The sequence below is a fragment of the Anolis sagrei genome, chromosome 5, assembly GCF_037176765.1.
Source record: "Anolis sagrei isolate rAnoSag1 chromosome 5, rAnoSag1.mat, whole genome shotgun sequence".
In the NCBI taxonomy this organism is placed as follows: domain Eukaryota; kingdom Metazoa; phylum Chordata; class Lepidosauria; order Squamata; family Dactyloidae; genus Anolis; species Anolis sagrei.
The window spans coordinates 187,219,217-187,244,848 of NC_090025.1; the positions used below are offsets into that span (position 1 = coordinate 187,219,217).

The 25,632-nt window shown below is 42.5% G+C and overlaps 1 protein-coding gene across 31 annotated transcripts in view; it reads right to left on the reverse strand.

Annotated features, from left to right (window-relative positions):
* The window catches only part of CELF2 (CUGBP Elav-like family member 2), a 652,882-nt gene that overhangs the window by 32,344 nt on the left and 594,906 nt on the right, over nt 1-25,632 (reverse strand). For 17 of the 31 annotated variants that reach the window (XM_060776483.2, XM_060776481.2, XM_060776480.2 and 14 more), the window contains one exon: nt 18,694-18,852. In XM_060776483.2, the coding sequence (XP_060632466.1) occupies nt 18,694-18,852 (159 nt within the window). The remainder of the gene's footprint in view (nt 1-18,693; nt 18,853-25,632) is intronic. The other 14 variants (XM_060776484.2, XM_060776493.2, XM_060776497.2 and 11 more) reach the window with 1 other exon arrangement.

The following is a 25,632-nucleotide window of genomic DNA, read 5'->3' on the forward strand; positions in this document are numbered from 1 at the left end:
GGAGGGGGTATTTTCAACCTGTGGATGATTTAATCCATGGATACTGAGGGATGTCTGTATAACAAAGTAAATGAATGTGTTACTTGTACAGTCAAATAAATTGTGGCTATTTAGTGGAATAAAATTCAGGTTTCCAAAATGAACTGTCTCCATTAATTGATTCAGAATACTGTCATACAGGTAAAGCTATTTTTAGACCATTTTTGGAAGTAAATGATAGATGGCACAGTGGGTATAGTAATCTATAACAAAATGTCACCATAGAAGTCTTGAACTGTCTATTGGAGACATGTACATTGTGGTGAAGCACACAAGCAGACAAAGAGCCTTTAAAGGAAGCTGGGCATAGGCAATCGGTAATTCTTCGCTGCTGAAGCATCTAAAATTTTCTATAAAAATGTCCCCAGTTTCCAACAATTGAGTTCGAAACATGAATGCCTTTACCTAACAAAGGCAACCTTTTGTCGTATGGATAACATAATGAATAACCTATAAATCATTTAACTGTATCCCTAGGATACAGAACAGAGCTTTTATCTTTGCAAATAGATTTTCGAACTGACAAACTGGTCAAGAATGCCAGAGACAATCCTCTGCGTTTGTCTGGGAGATCAAGTAAATTAACTGTAGCAAAACAGGCAATGGCTGCTTTTACTAACGGTGCACAAAGCATGAAAGAATTAGTTGACAATCAGATAAGGTATTTAAAGAAGAAGAAGAAAAAGTTCTGGGAATTTATGCTGGGATGGTACCTGTAACCCTCAGAATGACTAGAGGCAATGGGAGTTTCCCAGGGAGATGCAGAAAAGTCTGACCGACTCATACTATCTCTGGCAATAGCCCCAGCTTCCAATTGGAGCCATTTTGGGACCCAAGGCAGAAAATCCAAAATGCCCCCTCCCATGGATTGCTTTGGGGAATCTTCCATTAGAATGTTTCCCTGCCCATTTTAATGAGCAGGCTCTTTGTGTGGGAACATGCAAGGAATCAGTGTGTGTGTGTCAACTGTAAAATGCCACATTATCACGGGGTGTCTGTGCCCTACACCACTGGAGAAATTACACTGCTTAGCTGGTATTGCACCACCTGACATCCGCCGGGAAGTAGCAGCCAATAGTAAAAGGATCAAGGCAGAGACATCTCCAGCTCATCCCCTGTTTGGGTATCTGCCAGCACGTCAACAACTTAAATCTAGAAATAGTTTTCTAAGATCTACAGAGACACTTGCTGGAACACCTCAGCAAGCAAGAGTCCAAAAGTGGCAGGCTCAAACCCAGAACCTCAACCAATGGCTGATACCAAATGAGAGACTCCCCCCTGGGCACACAGAAGACTTGGTGACTTGGAAGGGGCTGAACAGACTGTGCTTTGGCACCACAAGATGCAGTGCCAACCTCAAGAAATGGGGCTACAAAGTGGAATCCACTACATGCGAGTGTGGAGAAGAGCAAACCACTGACCACCTGCTGCAATGCACCCTGAGCCCTGCCACATGCACAATGGAGAACCTTCTTGCAGCAACACCAGAAGCACTCCAAGTGGCCAGCTACTGGTCAAAGGACATTTAATCAACTACCAAACTCACAAATTTTGTATTTTGTCTGTCTGTTTTGTTCTGTTAGAAATGTAATATAATTGACTGGTTGCCCTGACACGACAAATAAATAAACTGTAAAATAAGATACATGAAGCTGATTGGTTGGGCAATGCCCAGGGAGCAGGCTGAGCCTGGGACTTTTGGCTAATGTTACATTTTTGTTCAGGCTTGAGCTATACAGGTGCAGAGAGAGAAGCAGAGAGAGAGAGAGAGCTTGGAGTGTGCCCTCACTTCATGATCTGCTGAAGGAGTTTATCCACATGGACAAAGAAAGACCATTTTACATATCTTGTTCTGAAGTACAAAGAATAAACTACTTTACTATCCACCTGCATGGCATATTTTCTTTCTCTGGCAAAGCAGTGTGTGGGCTGATAAAACGTGGACTACACATAGTTTATTTTGCATTATGCCACACTTTGCACCCATGCAGCTGGCAAGCAAGAAATATGTCTTGTTGATTATGCCTCATTAGATTTATGTATCTCCTTATCTTCTGTCTTTCAGGTCTTCCAAAGTCTGCCACCTGATGTGTCCGTTTTTGCATGGTGCTTATGGGACTTGACAAGGAAGACAATGCCCTTAGTTTCAGTGAAAGAGCAGTTGTGACTTGCCCACCAGAAACACTCTCTCTCTTCTTCTACTATCCGTAGTCTCTAGTTTTTCTCAAGCATAAATAACCCTCTTTGTTATCACTCTCATAATAGACAACTCTCTCTTTACTATTCCTTCTAAACCAAATTCCAACAGTTGCTCAGAGGGGAAGGGAAAGAAAAAGGGTAAAAGTTGTTCAGAATTGCAGGAGAGAAAAGAAAAGAATGAACAAACAAGGACATCTAATCACCTCTTAACAAAAGTTTGCTCCAGGCACTGTCAGGCCATTATATGCTAATCAAGGTGGTCAGTTGAAACATTCACACCTAGCTCCAGCAGACAAGAGTCCTTTGTCCCACCCTGGTCATTCCACCGATATATAAACCCTTTTTCCTAGTTCCAACAGACCTCACTACCTCTGAAGATGCTTGCTATAGATGCAGGCGAAACGTCAGGAGAGAATGCCTCTAGACCATGGCCATATAGCCCGAAGAAACCTACAACAACCCAGTGATTCCGGCCATGAAAGCCTTCGACAATATGTCATAGTCACCAGGGGCACCTACAATTCCCTTCAGATTGCCCCAATTTGGCAGGAGTTAATCCTCTGCAATCCCACATTTTAATTGCTTCCACCTTTACTCTTTTCTTTTCACTTTCTTTCCTCATTGTCATCAGCTTACTCCAGTTGAAGCATACTATGTTAGTTTGGGCTCAGTTAATTTAGCAGAGTGGAGAGGAGAAGAGGAGACGGAATCTTGTTCTTCCCTGCAGGTTTAAGCAAAAGCAAATTGCTGCACCTCTCCTAACTTCACTGAGCCTGGATCCCCAGGTTTCGGCGGTGACCAGGGGAGCATTTGCACAGCTTCGGCTCGTGCGCCAGCTGCACCCGTACCTTGGGAAGTCTGACTTGGCCACGGTGGTACACGCTTTGGTCACATCCCGCCTCGACTACTGCAACGCTCTCTACGTGGGGCTGCCCTTGAAGACGGCCCGGAAGCTCCAGCTAGTCCAGCGTGCGGCAGCCATGTTGTTAACCGGAGCGGGACGCAGGGAGCACACAACGCCCTTGTTGTTCCAGCTCCACTGGCTGCCGATTAGCTACCGGGCCCAATTTAAGGTGCTGGTGTTATCCTACAAAGCCCTAAACGGTTCCGGCCCAAAATACCTTGAGAACCGCATCTCGGCCTACGAGCCCACGAGGACCTTAAGATCATCCGGGGAGGCCCTTCTCTCAGTCCCGCCTGCCTCACAGGCACGCCTGGCGGGGACAAGAGAGCGGGCCTTCTCGGTGGTGGCCCCCCGGCTGTGGAACTCCCTCCCTGCTGAAATCAGACAGGCGCCTTCCCTCATGGCCTTCCGCAAGGGCCTGAAAACCTGGCTCTTTGAGAAGGCCTTCAACTAAGTGCCATGTTTTTGGAATGACCACCGGAATGGACCATGACTACGAGATTGATTATGACCCTAAACAAGACGAAGCGGATTTTTAGTTAAGTAGCTGTGTATTAGTAAGATGTGTGTTGTGGTCCTGATTTATTGTAACCTGTTGTCCTTTGTGTTCTATGTTCTGTACACCGCCACGAGTCGCCTTCGGGCTTGAGAGTGGCGGTTAACAAGTGCAAATAATAATAATAATAATAATAATAATAATAATAATAATAATAATAATAATAAATAATAATAATAATAACTTAGGTAGGTTCCCCTTCATTGATGTTTGCCATTTTGACCACTCTTGGATTTGACTAGTCACATACTTCCAAATGTTGGAGGGTATCTGAGGAACTCTGAAGGAAAGAATGTTGCTCAGCTAAATGCAAACTGGACAGCAGCGCAAAGAACATTTTACAGGACTATCTTGGTTTGTCAGAAGCTAGGTTCCCCACATGCTCAACTTTACAAAGGATGTTCATCAATTTGAAGGGATATTTGAAGCCATCTTCTGAAAGGGATGTAAGAGAATAATCCTCTGTTTGTAGGGTTGATGGCAACTTCAGGGAGTTTGGCTTTCTTTTTTTAAAGCTCTTGGTCAGCCAACATGGTCATGGCTATGGATAAAGGGACTCTGCAGCAGCAGGGGATGGTGGCTTTCATGTGCTCTGCATTTTGATCTGAATTTATAAAGAATGATTCAAGGTGCTGAAATAATGTTAAAGTGAACTGCATTTTGTATTTCTTTTTATTGAATGACGGTTATTTCTAAACATGTATCTATTACCACATTTAAACATTATGCAGTGTTTGGTAACAGTTTCTGCATTTGTTTTTTTTCTTTGGGGGGGGGGGGCAGGATAATGCTTAAGTGGCCATTCTGCCAAAAATTAGTGATTATCAGACTGAGTACTACAATATGGTACATATATATGGTATGGTAGACTTACATCGCTTGCTTTAAGTTGTCTATTTGAGAAGAAGGATGGTAGTCAGATGAGACACTTTGAGTTTTGTTCCCACCATGCCTTCTACCCATTTCTAGGTTCAAAATATATTTGTCAACATATGTTCATGCATCTAAAAGACTAATTTTAGTTTAGGAAGAGAGATGGGTGAATAGATGACAATTGTGATGGCACGAGTGGCACCACCTATATGTAGAACTGTAAGTAGCAGAATTTGAACTGTTGTATCATTCCTGATTTTGCCTTTTTACCTTGTAAATATATAGTTGGATTGATTGGTTATTTATGGCTATCAATCAATGTTGTTTGCACCAGTTGAATTGGTCCTCCTGCTCAACTGTTTGACCCCACCTCTTCCTAGAGAGCAGGACAGTGTTTCCTTTCCCATTCCACCATCAACCTTTCTATCAGATGGATGTGTGAGAGAGACTTGGCTCTGAAGCCCTTGATTAAGTTCCCTCTCAGCACCAATCCTGAGGTTCTTCCCCTTGAGATTTATGCTTCATGTTCAGATCAACCTGGATGATGTTGAGAAGTCTCAAGCGCCTTCAAACCAGTTCGTTGGCACCAGAGGAAGGCTTTGTGCCTTCAAAATATAGGCCATTGGAATTGGGGTTGTGATTATTCTGATATTCACAGCCATTGAGAAAGAAGGGCCTGGAAAAGCTTCTCAGCTGCAAAACTCCTTGGACCCAAGACAACCAGAGACTGTAATGTATATTTTCCTTTACCCTTTTGAAACTTCCAGCTTATTGCTTTAAAGGGATAACTCTTTGTGAACAATAAAAACTTATTTTGAGTTATCTACAGTGTTTTGGTCCTTGGGAGTTCCAGTTTCCTAAAGGAGGGCAAGAAGCAATCCCCTGGGGGAAAGATGTCACATCCATGCCTCTTTCACTAAGAATTATAGCACCCAGGCGCGACGGCACAATGAATAAAAAATTAATGTCTTAATATTAGCTAGGATGCAAAGTGCTACAGGCCAAGCCCCACTGTTGGTTACACTTCTTTTCTATCCTAATAATAATAATAATAATAATAATAATAATAATAATAATAATAATAATAGGTTTAAACCCTGTGTTAATTGCTATATTGCCCCCAAAATAATTGGATGAAATGACTGCCCTAGAAATGTAGGGCTCAGGGCATTCTGGGAAATTAAGATGGTCATATCTACTGCAGCCATTTCATTCATCATTTCTTCATCTATCTGCTTCATTCAGGCAAGTTGGTAGGGTCATTCACAAAAGCTATTGCAAGATTAAGGATGAAGTTCATGAAGAAAGAAGTAGAGTTGTGTGCGGAACCCATTTTCCTTTGTTTCATCTGTTCTTTTGTATCTTTAGAAGCATGTAATGAGACCCCCCCCCCCCCCCCACACACACAAATCAGATTGACATGAAAGCAAGCAGGAGCCAATCGTTGGTTCCCTCTCTGCTTTCATGAGCATGTGGTGCTCTGTGCCTTAGAAAGAGAGAGTGCATGTGTGGTGTGCAGGCCCAGAGCAGGTGCGTGCCTGCAACCAAGTGCCTTCTTTAGAGTAGAAACAGGTAAGAAGCCTCCTTGAAGCATGCACGTGCTTGCAGCTGAGCACCTCCCTTCTAGAGTAAAACAGCTTAAATGCCTAAAATGATGGAAAGAGAGGCCCCCCTCTCATAATGGGCCGGTAGAAAATGGATCTTTTGACACTCTAGAGCGAAAACAAAAAAACTGATTGGGGCCCCACTGAAAGCAGGGATACAAAACGGGACAAGGTTTACCCCAAAAAGCACAACCCTTGAAGGAAGGGCTTCATCCCCTGATTCTGGAAGGAAACACTTTCATATACAGTAAAATCCCAGGATCCACAGCGGATACATTCCCAGCCAAATCATGGTTACCTGAAGCTGTGAATATGAATTAATATAATTGAATGATCTGACTTCTGGTCATAGGGTAGTTCTGGAGGTGTGGTGACATTAATTAGAAATATACCATGAAATTGCTTATACAACATACAGTTGTTATATGTAAATATTCTGAACACGAGGAAGAACTTCCTGACTGTGAGAGCCATTCAGCAGTGGAACTCTCTGCCCCGGAGTGTGGTGGAGGCTCCTTCTTTGGAAGCTTTTAAACAGAGGCTGGATGGCCATCTGTCAGGGGTGATTTGAATGCAATATTCCTGCTTCTTGGCAGGGGGTTGGACTGGATGGCCCATGAGGTCTCTTCCAACTCTTTGATTCTATGATTCTATGGCTGAACATTTGAAACTGTTTCTATTTCTTTAAAAGAAAAAGAAACTGTTCCAGAAAAGCTAAAAACAAAAGACAGGAATTGAATCTGGCACACAAAGGTGCTTAAAGTAAATAAAATAACACCACCATCAAATAAAAAAGAATACTAATGAGCGTACGAGGCTTTTGATGATCAGCGAGGAAATCATGAAAGAAATATGTTCCTGTTTGGTTCATTCTGTTATGATTTCCGTTTGTACTTTTATTCAGTGCCATCTGATGTGTTAAAAACAGTTCTAGCTATGGGCAACATTAATCGATTTCCCCCCACTCCTTAAGCATGCAAAACAAAAGGAACTATTTCTAAACTTACTTGGGGAATTTAAAAGAGAAAAAATGTGACTATATTCTTGGTGTTTTAAACTGATGCAAATTAAAACATATTTAAATAGAAAAATAGTAGAAGCATTGTATCATCTCAAAGGTATTTGATGAAAAATAAGCTGAAATTCTAGGAAATGAACCTGTTTGCTGAAAAGCACTTTCTGATCTAGAAGAAAATGGGTACTTTGACATGTAAGACATTTTCATTCTCTTCCTCTCTGGTACAATTTCTTTTTTAAGAATCTCTGACATGGCATGTTTCAAAATGAGGAGGGGGGAAAGGAGAAAAGAAGACCTTATCTCTTTTCTCTGTCCAATATTTGAAGTCTATCTGCAGCAAAGGGAATCTGCAGAATCAAGATATACGCTGAGTTTTACCTATATCTTGTCCTCTTCCACTCAGGATTTTGAAGTGCCAAGCTAATCCCATCCTTCGTTAGTTTGGGTTGTTGTAGGTTTTTTCGGGCTATATGGCCATGGTATGGCAAACCTCACTACCTCTGAGGATGCTTGCCATAGATGCAGGCGAAATGTCAGGAGAGAATGCCTCTAGACCATGGCCATATAGTCCAAAAAAACCTACAACAACCCATTGATTCCGGCCATGAAAGCCTTCGACAATACTTCATTAGTTTGTTGTAGTTGAGTGTCTTCAAGCCATTTCCAATGTATGGCGGACATATCACAGGGTCTAAAAGTGTGTGGCTTTTGCTGGGTCACCAAGTGGGTTTTCACAGATAAGGAAGAAATCAAAGAAATCCCCAGAGTCACAGCCCAACACTCAAACCACTACACCACACTGGCATTAGTACTCTTGTTTAGTGACTGGAATCATATTAATGTAAGTATGGATTACACTCTTTATGGGTGAAATGGAGGGTGCTACTTGCTTGTTCCATGTACCCTACCCAAAATCTACTCCTTCCCTGCTAACTGATGGGAAAGGAAGAAAGGAAGAAACTGTTGGTCTGGGATCCAAGGGGAAGGATAATGATATCACTCTCATTTCTTTATCAATTGTAGCTGAGGCCAACTGCACATTTTTCTTCACAGACACTTCTCAAAAGTAAAAGGACTCTTTTTTGTTGTTTTGTTTTGTTCTCTTCCCTCCTCCCTTTTCCCAGAAAACTTCCTCATTATCATCTCAATTCCGAATTTTTATGTATTTCTATCAAAAATGTATGCAATAAAAATGAATAAATAAAAATAAATAAAAAGAATAGTATTGTTCTCCTCCAAGGTTTAGAAGTTGATGGAATGAGGGAAGGACATGAACATTTGTGTAGTAATGCACCCCATCTGCTCAACTATACCACTGGGCAAAGTTAGAAATCTGTGAAAACTCAGTCTGGTTGGGTTAGGTAGGATGTTCCTCATTTCTTTGAGTACTTGGACTGGGGAAAAATATAGACACTTAAGGAATGAATTGTATGGCTTTCAGAGAAGGGATTCAGCTGACAGAAAGACCAATAGCATTCATTTCATCCCTTGCTTAGCATCCAGGCACTAAGTCTGAGATCGTAAAGATCTCCCATAACGTATCAGCCAATAGTGTTAAAGTACTGCTTCTTACCCTACTTTCTGCTTCCTTCTCACCTGATAATTGCTTCTTGCTTCCCAGCTCTAACAGGACCACCATATCTCATGAAACAAAGGAAAGGTTCTTCATGGATCAGTACCAGTGCCAGAGTTTCCTTGAGTAATAGCTACGGAAAGTGGAAATGTTCTTCCATTGTCATGATGTTGGACTATGAACTCCTTTAATTCCCCTCTTCTTGGTTATTGCCATTCAAATTGCATTTATACATCTCTGGGTCAAAATTTCTATGGAGAATTGAGTCAGTTAATTTTGGGGAACTGGGGTTAGGGAATCATGACTATAAAATAAAGGTTGAGTATCCCTTATCTGGAATTCCAAAAAACTTTGAAATCCAAAATGATTCATTTGGGGCACTGAGCTTTCTGATGATTCAATGTACATAAATTTTCTTTCATTTAAAAATTATTAAAAATATTGTGTACGAGTACAAAACTTTATTACTGTCACTGACCAGCACAAAGTGGGGCACAAGTGCCCTGGGAGGGGAAGGACAACCATAAACCTTCAGGTTATGCACATAACGTATATATGATACATAAGTGAAATTCATGTTTAGTCTCGGATCCCATCTCATTATGTGTAGGTAAGCATTTCAGTGTTTCCCCTTCCCCTCCCAAATAAAAATACAAAACATTTGTGGTTCCAAGCATTTTAGATAAGGGATACTCAACTTATAATGGCTGTTTTTACCTTTGTTTCTCTGTGTTGTGTTGTGGCTCAGCAAATGGCTTTAGTAGGCTCAGAGATTGTCTCTTTTGTAGCAAGTCTACAAGGGGATGATGGGTTTCAAAATTATGAGTCTCTGTGTGATTGGGGAGAATTGCAGGTCTTAGATCTGAGAGAATTACAGGCAGCTGAAGATGAGGCTGAGGATGTTTTGGATTCCAATAGTTGTTCCTTAGCAACAGGGGAAAGGGAAACCAGTGTAAGGTCAATTTCTCTTGGGAAACAACCTTCAGCCAATGGGGAGTTTTCCGCAGTCAGATTAGGTCTCCGGATGAAGGGAATGAAAGATAGATTAATTTGGTGTTCTAAGAGACTCAGTGAGAAGTCTCTTAGAAGCTCAGGTGCATTCGTTATGACCTCATGGTATCTTGGTTAGGTTTAGGCTTAAATTAAGTGATATTTACTTGGTGTGTCTCAGAGGAGACAACGTTGCCATAAGGTTTGGGTTCCTGTCTCAACTCTTAAGTTCATGATTCAAGTTTCCTGTGTTTGCCTTTGTTCCTGGAAGGGTTTGCCTTGGAAAAAGTTCCTGTTTCCATACTCATGGATTTATGCCTGTGATTTTGACTCTCTTGACTTCATGTACTTTACCATTTTTGGATTGCTGCTATTTTGTATTTCCTACTTTGCTGCTCTTTTGGGAAATACCCTTTACCCCCTTTCTACATGCTTTTCTTAATAAAATGCTGTAGTTCATACTATTGGACTCTGTTGTGATGCTGGGTGAAAAAGTATCTCAAGGCTAGATTGCAACACTCTGCACTATTATGAGTTTGGAATATTTTAGACACCCAGATGCCAAATGTTCCAAATCCCCTTGTGCCTGTTGTCCTACTTGCTTGCTATGTTTCTTATAGAGTTTTGCTACTATCACCCATATCTTTAAATAAATCTTGTAAAACATTGTTTTAATCTTATCACCATGCTAAACACAGTTCATTTTGCCATATTGAATTAGACAGTCAGGAAAGCCTTCCCTTCCCCTTCATATGAATTGCCACTTTTGTAATAACATAAGAATAGGAATTTTCTCTGGAGGCAAGATAATGCAATCTTAAATTAAAACAATGCAATATTAAAAAAAATTATCTCGTGACTGAAAGAAAAAGCAAACTTAAATAAATAAATAAGCAAGGACACCCTCCCACCACCATTGCTGAAAGGCAAATATAAATGTTCCATTACAGTCCAAGTTTAAATAGAAATGCTTTTGAGACAGTACATGTGACTTTAGAGAACAAAATGCTTTCCACGGAGCGGAGAGCAACCGGGAAAAGCTTTTATTCAGGTTTACAAAGTATTTAATGGAGTGGAAAATGCAGCACTAGATAAGAAAGTTGAAATCAAAGCACATCTTAACAAGGGTTGTTTCTGGGTTAGTTGTAAAGTTTTATAAGGAGGAATGAGGCTATTAAATTGATGTTTTAGCTCGATAACAACATTAAAGAGCGGGAAATGCTGCTGGTATTTCAGAGGAAAGAAAAAGCAAAATCATCTTACCTAAGAAAACCCTAAGAAATTAATGGGGTTGTCATAAGTAGATAGGAGAACGGAAGGTACATACAGATACTAGGCTTGGGCGGTTTCGTTCGTTAATTTCGTAATTCGTTATTAATTCGTATTTAAATTAGCTTACGACCCAATATTGAGCCATGCAGGAATAGTGTGAGGAGTAAATTAGATTCGAAACAATTTTTTCAATTTATTTCGTAATTATTTCGTAATTATTTCGTAATTATTTCGTAATTATTTTGTAAATATTTCGTAATTATTTTCGCATGTCTGGTGCAAGTTTTATAGTTGTTGTTTGTTTTATCACACCAACAGACAACAACAGAGGGAGAGGGAAGCTTCAGAAGTTCCCCCTGTCCCATTTGGAGGTTTTTTTAGCATATTGCGCAATCGCGTCCGCCATTAACGAATCGATTCGTAATTATACGAAATTTCGTATATTTCAAAATTTTTAAAAGGAAAATTTCGAAATTATTAAAAAAAACAAAACGCAAGGGCCCCCTAAAAACGAAACGAGTTTAGAACCAAATTTTTCCGTGGTTACCCAAGCCTAACAGATACTGTAGAATTAATGCAGTTTGATATCACTTTAACTGTGATGGGTCAATGCTATGGAATCTTGGGAGTTGTAGTTTGGTGGGGCAGCGTCACTCTTTGACACAGAGGGCTAAAGACCATATGAAACTAAAATTCCCAGGACAACTCTCGATTCATGGAAGTGAAAATACCCTTCCCTTCCCTTGGTAGCGACCAATTTTGAGTCAGTCCAAATTATATTTTTGGTCCTCTCCATCTTCTTCAAATCTGGCGACTTATTACACTTACGGTTGCCTTCACTCCTATGGCAGTGTGTTCTTTTCAACACCGCAGCTCTTTTACATTCTAATTTTACAGCTGATTTATGGAAGTTAATAACCCCAGGCTTCTATATAAATTTACAATGATGCTCTGGGGCTGTTCTCTAGCCATTAAGCACATTTCCAAAGTTTAATAATGCTTAGTACATGTTCATCAAGGGCAGCTTCATTAAAGTCAAGCAAGCTGGTGTTTCTCTTGTACACAGTTTTCACATTAAGGAAGAATGCTAAATTAACCAGAACAGAAGCAGCTGAATTTCAGAATGGCAAAAAAAAGACTTGGGATTTTCTTTAAATGTACAAGGGGTTATTTTTATAAGTGAACCATGCTGAATATACATACTTGCATAGGAACAATGGTTATTGTGTCATGATGGCCAAGACATTATCTCCTTTAAACAAGCAAGCAAACAAATAAACATGATGCATATATTTATAAGGGATAGATCTCTTAATTATAAATTATAAACAGCAAGGTTTCTGGAAACTATGCACTCAGTAAGGTATGAATTGCTGTGGAATTGGAACTGTTTTAACATTTTGCTTCTGAAGCAGGATTTTGTTGTTGTCATTTCTGGCCTCATCTATACTGACATAGAATCATAGAATCAAAGAGTTGGAAGAGACCTCGTGGGCCATCCAGTCCAACCCCCTGCCAAGAAGCAGGAATATTGCATTCAAATCACCCCTGACAGATGGCCATCCAGCCTCTGTTTAAAAGCTTCCAAAGAAGGAGCCTCCGCCACACTCCGGGGCAGAGAGTTCCACTGCTGAACAGCTCTCACAGTCTCGAAGTTCTTCTGCATGTTCAGATGGAATCTCCTTTCTTGTAGTTTGAAGCCATTGTTCTGCGTCCTAGTCTCCAGGGAAGCAGAAAACAAGCTTGCTCCCTCCTCCCTGTGGCTTCTTCTCTCATATTTATACATGGCTATCATGTCTCCTCTCAGTCTTCTCGTCTTCAGGCTAAACATGCCCAGCTCCTTAAGCTGCTCCTCATAGGGCTTGTTCTCCAGACCCTTGATCATTTTAGTTGCCTTCCTCTGGACACATTCCAGCTTATCCCATATCTCTCTTGAACTGTGGTGCCCAGAATTGGACACAATATTCCAGGTGTGGTCTAACCAAAGCGGAATAGGGGGGTAGCATTACATTTGCCGCCACATCACATTGTTGGCTCATGTTGAACTTGTTGTCCACGAGGACTCCAAGATCTTTTTCACACGTACTGCTCTCGAGCCAGGCATTGTCCCCCATTCTGTATCCTTAAGCCGCTCCTCATAGGGCATGCAGTTTAACAGCACTGCATTGCATTATATGAGTCCAGCCTACCATATAATGCAGTTCAATGCAGTCAAACTTCATTATGAAACTGCTTTACAGTGTTCCCTTGCTACTTCGCAGTTCGCTTTTTGTGGATTCGCAGTTTTGCGGTTTTTAAAATAAATATTAGTGTAAAATATTTACATTACATTATTTACATGGTGGTGGATGAGGAGCGGCTCTGCTTAGCGGCCAATGGGCCTCAGAAAGGGAGGCTGGTGTGTAGGCCGGGCCTGAGGCGTGGTGGGGAAGGCCTGTTGATCATGAAGTGCAGCCTACTGCGTTTTTTTTTGTCGTGTCAGGAGCAACCTGAGAAACTGCAAGTCGCTTCTGGTGTGAGAAAATTGGCCGTCTGCAAGGACGTTGCCCAGGGGATGCCTGGATGATTTGATGTTTTATCATCCTTGTGGGAGGCTTTTCTCATGTCCCCGCATGAGGAGCTTGAGCTGATAGAGGGAGCTCATCCGCCTCTCCCCGGATTCGAACCTGCAACCTGTCGGTTTTCAGTCCTGCTGGCACCAGAGTTTAACCCACTGCGCCACTGGGGGCTCCTTAGCGTACTGTGCTACTGCAGCTCCAGAAATGGCTCTGGAGGGACTTATTGGGTGGAGAAGGAAGCATGAGGGCTGGATTGCACATGCATGCTCCAATGCGCTTTTTAAAAGTTGCTGCTCAATTAAAGTGACTGAAGGATTTTCTTTATAAGGTAAAGGAAAAAGTTTCTCCCTGAATACTAAAATAATGTATAAATATTAAAATAAATATAGTGTTCCTACTTTGCAGATTTTCACTTTCCGTGGGTGGTCCTGGAACATAACACCCGCAATAAGTGAGGGAACACTGTATATGACTGTGTAGACGGGACTTCTGTTTTAAGTTCTCTAGACCAGCACACAGATATGACATCTGGTTTTTTTTAGCTGTTTGAGGATCTCTGATATATTAATATATGTTATCACTATATCTTTCATGTTCCTTTTATCTTATAGATTTCTGCCTATTTTGTCCTAAACACCGCTGGCGCCTTTTCTTCCCCAAATGCCTTCAACTTGCATTGTGCTTCCAGTTCCAGCTCTAGATCCAAACATAGCCTGCTATATATTTTTTGGCATCAGAATTAGAGCCCGGTTCACCAGATATCATTAAATTTTGAGATGACAGCCAAGAAACTGCCAGAAATCCAGCCAGTCAAGGCAGACGAGGGCAGAAAAGTACGTCTCAAAACTGGGCATTTGAAATCTGCAAACACCAAGCTCCACTAGTCATTGAGCATTCGTCCAGCTCTGGAGCAAAGAGATAAGGGGAAATGTTGTTAGCGGAGTTGAAAGAAAGTGACTAGGAAGAATTTCCGTCTTCCAGTGACTACCGAGACCCACTTGAGACAGGCTCCTTTGTCTTGCCGTTGTGACAGGACTATGGCAGCAGTATGTATTCTCATTCCCCCAAAGAAAAAGAAACAGACACAAGTTTTCTGCAAGACTGCCATGAATCATACATTTTCACAACTGGGCTGAAGTCCTGTGCCATAAAAATAAACAATGACAGGAAGGGAACCGGCTGTAGATCATCCTAAAAATATAACTCTATTTTCAAGAATAAAAGTTAAGGGGCAGTCTGTTATTGTCTCCAGCAGCTCCAATATGGTGCACTTGAAGCATTAGTTGTACCCATTAGGGCAGGGTAACATTGTGGCTGAGAGTGCAAAGGAGTATATAAACTGATGGATCTATGTTTGTCATGTTTTCAAGATGAATGTCTTAAAAATAGGAAGCAAGATGGATACTGAACCAAGACAATATGCCACTTAATGTAAATGGCATTTCCATTCAATACGTGCATGCATTCTGGGGGCAATTGTCCAAAGGCCATTGCATATTGAGATTTCTGACTGTTTGTGATTAAGGGATCACTTTATTAGGATCGAAGTGGTCTTTAATTTCTTCCTTCCCAAACAACAAGGAAGATGAATGATCTTGTACTGGAGCCGGTTTAGCTTAAAGGGTACAAGTCTTTGATTAGGCCATCCTTCACTTGCTAGCATCCCCTGTTTGGGTATCAGCCTGCACGTCAACGACTTAAATCTAGACATAGTTTTCTAAGATCTACAGAGACACTCGCTGGAACACCTCAGCAAGCAAGAATCCAAAAGTGGCAGGCTCAAACCCAGCACCTCAACCAATGGCTGATACCAAATGAGAAACCCCCTCCTGGGCACACAGAAGACTGGGAGACCTGGAAGGCGCTGAACAGACTGCGCTCTGGCACCACGAGATGCAGAGCCAACCTTCAGAAATGGGACTACAAAGTGGAATCCTCGACATGTGAGTGTGGAGAAGAGCAAACCACTGACCACCTGCTGCAATGCAACATGAGCCCAGCCACATGCACAGTGGAGGACCTTCTTGCAGCAACACCATTTAACCAACTACCAAACTCACAAGTTTTGTATTTTTCTGTTTGTTTGCTTTGTTCTGTTAGAAATGTAATATAATGGACTGGTTGCTCTGACACGACAAATAAATAAGCATACATAGGTTGGCATCTTGTTGGAAGAATAAGTAGATGTAAGTCAACCATATGCCTGTCATGCCTTTGGATGTTGGTGAGGTTGGTCTTCCCTTCCTCTCAACACAATGAACAAGTCCTACCTGGTTTGCTATAGAGGTATGCCATTGCTCTTGCTCCCCTCCCATTCTGCCTATTGCAGAGTAGACTGGAGGACTACAAGTATATAAATATCTTCTCATAGCCAGAAGCAAAATGATGACATCCTCGAATGCAGGTCTATACAACCTTTGGCCCTCCAGTTTGTCCAAAGGTCAGGAATTCTGAAAGCTGAAGTCCTAAACACCTGGAGGGTCACAGGTTGTACAGACCCAATCTACTGAGACCTCCAGAGGACCACACCAAACATTGGAAGGTGGTGTAAGCAAGCTTAGCAGAATGGGGTTGGACTAGATCAGTGGTTCTCAATGTCTGGGTCCTCAGGTGTTTTGGCCTTCAACTCCCAGAAATCTTAACAGCTAGTAAACTGGCTGAGATTTCTGGGAGTTGTAGGCCAAAACACCTGGGGACCCACAGGTTGAGAACCACTGGACTAGATAAATCTTGTGCTCTCTTCCCATTCTATGATTCAACAAAACCCCTCCCTCACTTTCCACATGCATGCAGTGGTTATGAGAGTTCTGTATTGGCTTATAATAAGTCTGTGGCTTATTATACTGTGTAGTTCTGAATGTAGAGCTACTATAGCATGCATATCCATATAGAATTCCAAGCTATGGCTATGAGATGTGTACTAAAGAACACAACTGAATTCTTGTTTCTAATTACCACTCAACAAAAGTTTGCTCCAGGCACAGTCAGCCCATTGTATGCTAATCAAGGTGGTCAGTTGAAACATTCACACCTAGCTCCAGCAGACAAGAGTCCTTTGTCTCACCCTGGTCATTCCACAGATATATAAACCCTTTTTCCTAGTTCCAACAGACCTCACTACCTCTGAGGATGCTTGCCATAGATGCAGCCGAAGCGTCAGGATAGAATGCCTCTAGACCATAGCCATACAGCCCAAAGAAAACCTACAACAATCCAGTGATACCAGCCATGAAAGCCTTCCGCAATACATTGAATTCTTGTTAATTGCCATCAGGTCAACTTTGTTTTATGGAGACTCTATGAATGGGATAACGCCAGGTCACTGTGTCAGCTCTTGCAGATTCAGGAACATGGCTTCCTTGATTGAGTCTAACCATTCATCATCTGTAATGTATACAGCTGTAATATTAACATGAATTGTTATCCCTTAGAATTTGCCTTGAGATTAGAAATACAGTAACCCCCCCCCCCCCCAGTTGTGTGGAAGTTAGACACACAGGACTTCTCTCTAGGTCCTCTCTGCATCAACGTTTACTGGAGATTGACTACCAAGTATGGAGTATGGTGTTATCTGTACGCAGATGATGTCCAAATCTGTCACTTCTTCCCACCTGTTACTAAAGAGGCTGTCCAGACCTTAAACCGGTGCTTGGCCGCTGTGTCAGATTGGATGAGGGCTAACAAATTGAAATTGAATCCAGACAAGACAGAGGTCCTACTGGTCAGTCAAAAGGCCGAACAGGGCATAGGGTTACAGCCTGTGTTGGGTGGGGTTACACTCCCCCTGAAGACACAGGTCGCAACTTAGGCGTGATCCTGGATTCATCGCTGAGCCTGGACCCCAGGTCTTGGCGGTGGCCAGGGGAGCTTTTGCACAGCTAAAACTTGTGTGCCAGCTGTGCCCGTACCTTGGGAAGTCTGATCTGACTACGGTCGTCCGTGCTCTAGTTACATCCTGAATAGATTACTGCAGCACTCTCTACGTGGGGCTGCCTTTGAAGACAGCTAGTCCAACGGGAAGCAGCCAGATTACTAACTGGGGTGACATACAGGGAGCATACCATCCCACTGCTATGTCAGCTCCACTGACTGCCGGTCCACCTCCGAGCCCAATTCAAAGTGCTGGTTTTGACCTATAAAGCTCTATATGGTTCTGGCCCAGCTTACTTGTCCAAATGCATCTGGCTCTATATCCCATCTCGCAATCTAAGATCATCCAGAGAGGCCCTGCTCATTCAAAATGTCCCTCTTTTATAACCAAGAGCAGAGTTAGCAGCTGTTCAAAGCACACTACCTCACAGTCCTTATGAGCTTCTTAGAAATCACAGAACCAGATTAAAATCTGGAATCCCCCCATATAAAACCCATAACTAAGTTAACCCAAAGCCACAAAGAAAAACATTAGCGGCTGCACTCAGTCTAAGCACAGACATCTGGTTTTATGCCAATGAGAGACACTAACCCAATTTTCTTCTCAGCAATTTTAAAAACCACTTCTCTCCCTTTCCCTAAAGGTATCTTTTCAGAAAGATGTGTCAAGAAGGAAGCAGGAGGGGGAAAACAAGTCAGACCAAGAACGAGGAAATGTAAAGAAATTACATTGCAAAAACAGTCATAACAAGAGGGAAATAGTGTGGTTTGATGGGACAGTGGGAATTATGGGCCTGACTAAACAAACAAAGTTCATTCCTTATTCCTCTGAATGCAGTGCTTTGAAATTTTCTTTCATGGGTGAGGATCTGCTTTGGTTACCACTTGACAGGCAGAGAAAAAGCAGAAAAGACTATTTAACACAGTTTTCTCCCATGCTGTGACTACCAGATGTGTTGGATTCCAACTTTTAACAGACCTAGACAGAATGGTAATGGAAGTTGGGATTTGTAGCACAATACATCTGTAAGGCACAACTGTTTGGGAGGCAGAATTAAAAGGTGGAGTAATTTTTGGAAAAAAAAACCCACTACATAACATGAAAAAAAAAATCAGACTTGCATCACATTTATCAAGACTACATCTGGGATGTTGCTATGAGTTTGATGTCCTTCTCGTAGCTTCTCTCCTTACTGGAAGAAATGACAAACCAGACAAGAAGCTGACTTGGTCCTACCTGGACTCGTGAGTGCACCGAGGGCACCGGTTGTTGTGGTGAGAGGGTTGGCATTGGTGGTAGTAGCTGAGGTCTGGGCGGCAGCAGCAGCAGCTGCTAGGGTTGCCAGATTCTGTAACTGTAAAGCATTCATTCCTGCAGAGGAAACACAAAGGGGAACTGCAGCTGTGAGCTGATTAGAAAACTCAAGCCATTGCTTTTAACTGAAATGAAACACAGTCAGAGGAGTCCTCATCTTAGCCTATGGTTGGATGCCTGAAGTGGGGTATAATTATGGGACATGAGAGGGGCAAATGAGGGCATTGCCCACCCCCCATAGGAATTCCACCCACCTCAAATAATTTTTCTTTAGTACTTAAATTTCTATTCACCGGAGTACAATACAATCCTTCCAGAGTTTTGTTTATCCACAGATTTACTTAAGGCCTCTTGTACAAGCAATGATTAGTACTTCCATCATTTGTTCCACTGAAAACAATAGAGTTTGCAAGTCATAGAATCAAAGAGTTGGAAGGGACCTCTAGGACCATCCAGCCCAACCTCCTGCCAAGAAGCAGGAATATTGCATTCAAATCACCCCTGACAGATGGCCATCCAGCCTCTGTGTAAAAGCTTCCAAAGAAGGAGCCTCCACCACACTCTGGGGCAGAAAGTTCCACTGCTGAACGGCTCTCACAGTCAGGAAGTTCTTCCTTATGTTCAGATGGAATCTCCTTTCTTGTAGTTTGAAGCAATTGTTTCGTGTCCTAGTCTCCAGGGAAGCAGAAAACAAGCTTGCTCCCTCCTCCCTGTGGCTTCATGGCTATCATATCTCCTCTCACCCTTCTCTTCTTCAGGCTAAACATGCCCGGATCCTTAAGCTGCTCCTCATCAGTATCCACAATTTCACATAACCGCGCTAAGTCTGGTGAACTACCTCTCAGAATACAGGGAGGAGGGTTGGGGGTGGCATACTACAATGTATAACTTCAGTCAAACATTTAAAAATAGAATTCAGGCATCCAAAGAAAAGGTACAGTGAAACTTGCCAAGAGGTTGCAAATAAAGTAAAGAGAAGAGTTCAAGGTATAGACAGTTGCAATTTTTCACTCACCGAAAGATTATCAAGTTGGAGAGTGGAAGAAAAATTCATTTGGTTAGGCAGAAATCCTATTTAAAGGGGCAATGCCTTTAATTTGACTCATAGTTTCAGAGGTAGTCATGCAGTCATGCCAGCCACATGACCTTGGAGGTGTCTACAGACAACGCTGGCTCTTCGGCTTAGAAATGGAGATGAGCACCACACCCCAGAGTCAGACATGACTGGACTTAATGTCAGGGGACTACCTTTACCTTTACCTTCAGAGGTAATCTCCTGCCAAACCTTTGAAACTTCTTCTCACTCAATTCCCACAAGGGTTTTGAAACATGTGCCCACCTAGCCAAGCTGTCTCAGACAACTGTTTTGTAGCATCTCTCTGAGTTTTGAGCAGGGATGGTCCATTTATTCACAGCCCATGCCAATTACACATACAAATCTCTCTCTCTCTCTCTCTCTCTCTCTCTCCCTGTCTCATGCATACACATACACACAGTGCTTTTGTGATGAGCTAAATCAGAATCAATTCCATCAGCAAATGACTGATGACTGACAGCACGAACTATGGTGACGGTGTTCAGCAATACTTGATGGAAGAGTCTATTGGAGGGAAAACATATCTCAGAAAGATCCCTGAGACTTATTATGAAAAGACTTGGGCACTGGGGGGAGCCAAACCCTTTCTGTAATGTTTTGGCTTGAGTTCTTAAGCTACTTATGAGAACAGAATTTTAATAAGAACCTGGAGGAAAATTAGAGGAGGGAGAGCTCACAGTGCAGTTTCAATAACCAGGGCAAGGATGGAGAAAACATCTTCGAATTCTGATCTGCAATGCTGTGGACCTGACAATGGAAACTGGAACACAAGTTGGACTTGGTTTCAGTCCAACCTGAAATTCTAGCCATCATGATGTATTTATTTATTATTTTTACCTTTATTTTAGTGAGATAATTTTCAAGTTATAAGTTTTTGCATGTCTTTGTTGACTGGCTTTAAAAAGAATATTTATAGAAGACCTTCTGAGAGCAATGTGTTCTGAACCGTCAGTGAGGAATGATAGTGGTAGTGGTGCTGGTGGTGATGATGGTGATGGTGAAACAGTATGGCCAAAGGATTGCCTGCCTCCATATATTCTTGTAAAACAAGATTTTCAACAGAGGCTTTTGCTTGGGTGCTTTCGTACAAGTGGTTACAGAGCAAAGGTCTACTCAGGTTTGGCATCCTATCTATCTCTCTTGGGAGGTTTCCCTAACATACTGAAACCTGTAGATGTTCCCTCCGTTCATCTGGAGAGGCCCTGCTCGCAATCCCACCAGTGTCACAAGCGCACTTGGTGGGGATGAGAGACAGGGCCTTCTCTGTGGTGGCCCCCTAACTCTGGAACACCCTCCCCAAGGACATCAGACAAGCCCCAACGTTGGCAGTCTTTAGGAAGAGCTTGAAGACCTGGCTGTTCCAGTGTGCCTTTCCAGAATAAGAAACTCCCAGCATCATGTCCTGGATGCACTTTATTAGAGATTTAAGACTGTCTGTACATTGCACCTATCCTAGAATCCTACATTTCACCTGTCATGTCCAGCACTTTTAATCTGTACCCATTACATTTGGCCCAGCCCTAGTTTTTAACTGTGTCATGGTGTATTGTTTCATTGTTTATTGTTACTGTTTTAATGTTTTTTGGTTTGCTTATGAGTTATATAATGTATTGTTATGTTGTTGTTTTATCGAGGGCCTTGGCCTTTGTAAGCCGTATCGAGTCCTTCGGGAGACGTTAGCGGGATACAAATAAAGTTAATAATAAATAAATAAATAAATAAATAAATAAATGTTGTTGGATCCCCCATCCTTAATTATTGGATGTTTTCACTAGGAGTGATGGTAGTGTTGTACTCAATAACATCTGGAGGATCACAATTTCCCCAACTTTGGCCTACCAACTACTGTGATATATTTTAACATAGACTCATAGAATGGTAAATAGAAGGTGCTTCATGGGCCATCAAGTCCAATCTCCTACTCAATGCAGACCCTCCAACTAAAGCATCCCTAGAAGGTAGCTGCTCAATATGTTTGATCCCAATGCGAAAATGGAGATGTTCTGTTTTGGAACCCGCTAAATTACCCCTCTTGTCTACCTCCCTTTTCAAGCTGCCAGGATTGTTATTTGTCCATTTAAAAGTTAGAGAGGAGACTCTACCATCTCTCTATGCAAGTGGTTCCATTGCCCTGGCCTAGCATCTACTATGATATCATTTCATGTAGAATCACAGAGTTGGAAGTAGCTTCATGGGCCATTGAGTCCAATGTCCTACTTAATGTGGGGTCTTCAGCTAAAACAGTGGTTCTCAACCTGGGGTCCCCAGATGTTTTTGGCCTACAACTCCCAGAAATCCCAGCCAGTTTACCACCTGTTAGGATTTCTGGGAGTTGTAGGCCAAAAACATCTGGGGACCCACAGGTTGAGAGCAGGTAGCTGATGAGCCCTCTTTTAAAGATGTCCAAGAAGATCCCTTTTATTGCTCAAGCTTTCAAAATTTGTTCCAAGATGGTTGTTCTTAATTCTCTCAGCCTTTCTCATACTATTCTTTTATAATGTGGTATTAATGTTCTTTGTATTGTCAAAGGCTTTCATGGCTGGAATCACTGGGTTGTTGTAGGTTCTTCGGGCTATATGGCCATGTTCTAGAAGCATTCTCTCCTGGCGTTTCACCTGCATCTATGGCATGCATCCTCAGAAGTAATATTCTTGTTTTAATATTTGTTTTATTATAATCTTACCCCTTGCTGTCCCAAGATCCTGCTGAATTGTGGGTTATAAATGAAACTGAACTGAAATACAATATTCATGAATAAGATTTGTTGAAATCTGGCTCTTTAGAAGAAAATGGCTGCAAGAGAAATTTCAATTGATGTACGGAGGTCCAAAGCAAGATTAGTTCATTTCACACCTGGACAGTTCTACAAATGTTTAGGATCCATCTGTCCCAGACAATCTTGTAACACCAGAGGATGCTGAAATATGACTGCTTTCCATCAATCCATCAATCCTCAGTGAAGGAGACCACAAAGTTTTCTCTCTATGCTTCCAGAATGTAAATCTTTCCACATTCCTCTCAAATATTTGACTTGCCCACCCTTGGCCTTATCTTGCCTTGAATGCCTGATAGGACCGGAATTAAGAATTAGTATTCTAATCTCATGACCAGCTGAGATTTCCTCAATGTTGCCACAAACCTCTTGCTGTTGCTGCCATTTCATGTGTCTTCCCTGCATGAATGAACAGCTGGGATCTGCCCACCCCATGATAATTTCTAAGATGGGAGAGGCCTCAACATTGGCATGCAGCATGTTATCCGTTTTGCTTATATTCAGGTGCTTGCAGGAAGAGGATGCATTCATTCTCTCCATGCACTACCATTTAAATAACCGTAAACAGGAGCATCCTTACAAGCACAACATTCATAGAATCATAGAATCAAAGAGTTGGAAGAGACCTCATGGGCCATCCAGTCCAACCCCCTACCAAGAAGCAGGAATATTGCATTCAAATCACCCCTGACAGATGGCCATCCAACCTCTGCTTAAAAGCTTCCAAGGAAGGAGCCTCCACCACACTCCGGGGCAGAGAGTTCCACTGCTGAATGGTTCTCACAGTCAGGAAGTTCTTCCTCATGTTCAGATGGAATCTCCTCTCTTTTAGTTTGAAGCCATTGTTCTGCGTCCTAGTCTGCAAGGAACTTCAGGCTAAACATGCCCAGTTCCCTAAGCCACTCCTCGTAGGGCTTGTTCTCCAGACCCTTGATCATTTTAGTCGCCCTTCTCTGGACACATTCCAGCTTGTCAATATCTCTCTTGAATTGTGGTGCCCAGAATTGGACACAATATTCCATGTGTGGTCTAACTAAAGTGGAATAGAGGAGTAGCATTACTTCCTTAGATCTAGACACTATGCTCGTATTGATGCAGGCCAAAATCCCATTGGCTTTTTTTGCCGCCACATCACATTGTTGGCTCATGTTTAACTTGTTGTCCACGAGGACTCCAAGATCTTTTTCATACGTACTGCTCTCGAGCCAGGCCTCCCCCATTCTGTATCTTTGCATTTCATTTTTCCTGCCAAAGTGGAGTATCTTGCATTTGTCACTGTTTAGCTTGCTCTTGCTGTGTGCCTTCAAGCTGTTTCTGACCTATGTAGACCTGAAGGTGACTCTATCATAGGTTTTCTAGGCAAGATTTCCTTCCTCTGAGATGAAAACTGTTTGACTTGCCAAAGCTAACCCCATGGGTTTCATGGCTGAGCAATAATCCGAACCCTTCTCTCTAGCATTGCAGTCCAATGGTCAAACCACTGCACCACACTGGCTCCTTTCTAAGTAATTGTGCACCAGATAGATTGCAGGCAGCTGCTATTATTCTTGGCAGGACTCAACAATAATCACTGTCAAATTATTTCTCAGTGCTTGCTCATTTAATAGTGGCTGATGAGACTCAATTACACAGCTCAAATTTTGCCAGCTCATTTTTGGGAGGTCTTGTTGGGGGGGGGGGGTGTTAACTTTCATATTCTGGGGTTTTTAGGGTATTGGAGCAATAGGGAGGTGAATTTCCACTATCTCTTCTTTCCTGGTGGGTGGCTGAATAGAATAGTGAGGGACAACAGGAGACAAAAGGATATGCTTAAATAAGAGCCTCTGCTTTGAACACTCTGGCCAAAAGATCCATAGGATGAACTTCTCATATCAACTACCAGAAAGTGTAAAGAACTTTGGAAGAAATGCATTTTTAGTGGTACACATCAATATGAAATTCAGTAGACTCTTGCTTATCTGACATAAATGGGCCACCAGAATGTTGGATAAGTGAAAATCTTAGATAATACAGAGGGATTAAGGAACCCGAGCAAACATAGGAGGGAGGGAGCGGGGGTTCTTGACGTCACTCCCAGGCTTCTCCCACATGTGGCCCCTCCATCTTTGCCTCTCAGCTTTAGTGTCCACTCTCGTTCTTTCTTTTCTTTCCCTCCCGCTTCCATAAAGCAAACAGAGAGAGAAAGGAGGGCAGAATGCTGGACCAAGGCTGGGGGGGGGGCAAGGTGAGGATGGGTGCCGGGGTCAAGAGTGCCAGAGAGCAAGGCTGGCAGAGCAACCAGGACAACAGGCTGCTCTGGAAGGGATCCCCTTTTATCTGCATGGAGGCCACTTCCCTGAAACCACACCTGAGCTAGATGTCAGGCCCTAGGGAGGTGAGAGACAGCAAGGAGTGAAGTGGAGTCGGGAGCAGGAGACAGAGAAGGAGGAGAGGAAGGAAGGAAGGAAGGAAGGAAAGAAGGAAGGAAGGAAGGACCACACCTAAAATATTGTGTCCAATTCTGGGCACCACAATTCAAGAGAGATATTGACAAGCTGGAATGTGCCCAGAGGAGGGCGACTAAAATGATCAAGGGTCTGGAGAACAAGCCCTAGGAGGAGCGGCTTAAGGAGCTGGGCATGTTCAGCCCAAAGAAGAGAAGGCTGAGAGGAGATATGATAGCCATGTATAAATATGTGAGAGGAAGCCACAGGGAGGAGGGAGCAAGCTTGTTTTCTGCTTCCCTGGAGACTAGGACACAAAACAGTGGTTTCAAACTACAAGGAAGGAGATTCCATCTGAACCTGAGGAAGAACTTCCCGACTATGAGAGCCATTCAGCAGTGGAACTCTCTTCCCCGGAGTGTGGTGGAGGCTCCTTCCTTGGAAGCTTTTAAACAGAGGCCGGATGGCCATCTGTCAGGGGTGATTTGAATGCAATGTTCCTGCTTCTTGGCAGGGGGTTGGAATGGATGGTCCATGAGGTCTCTTCCAACTCTTTGATTCGATGATTC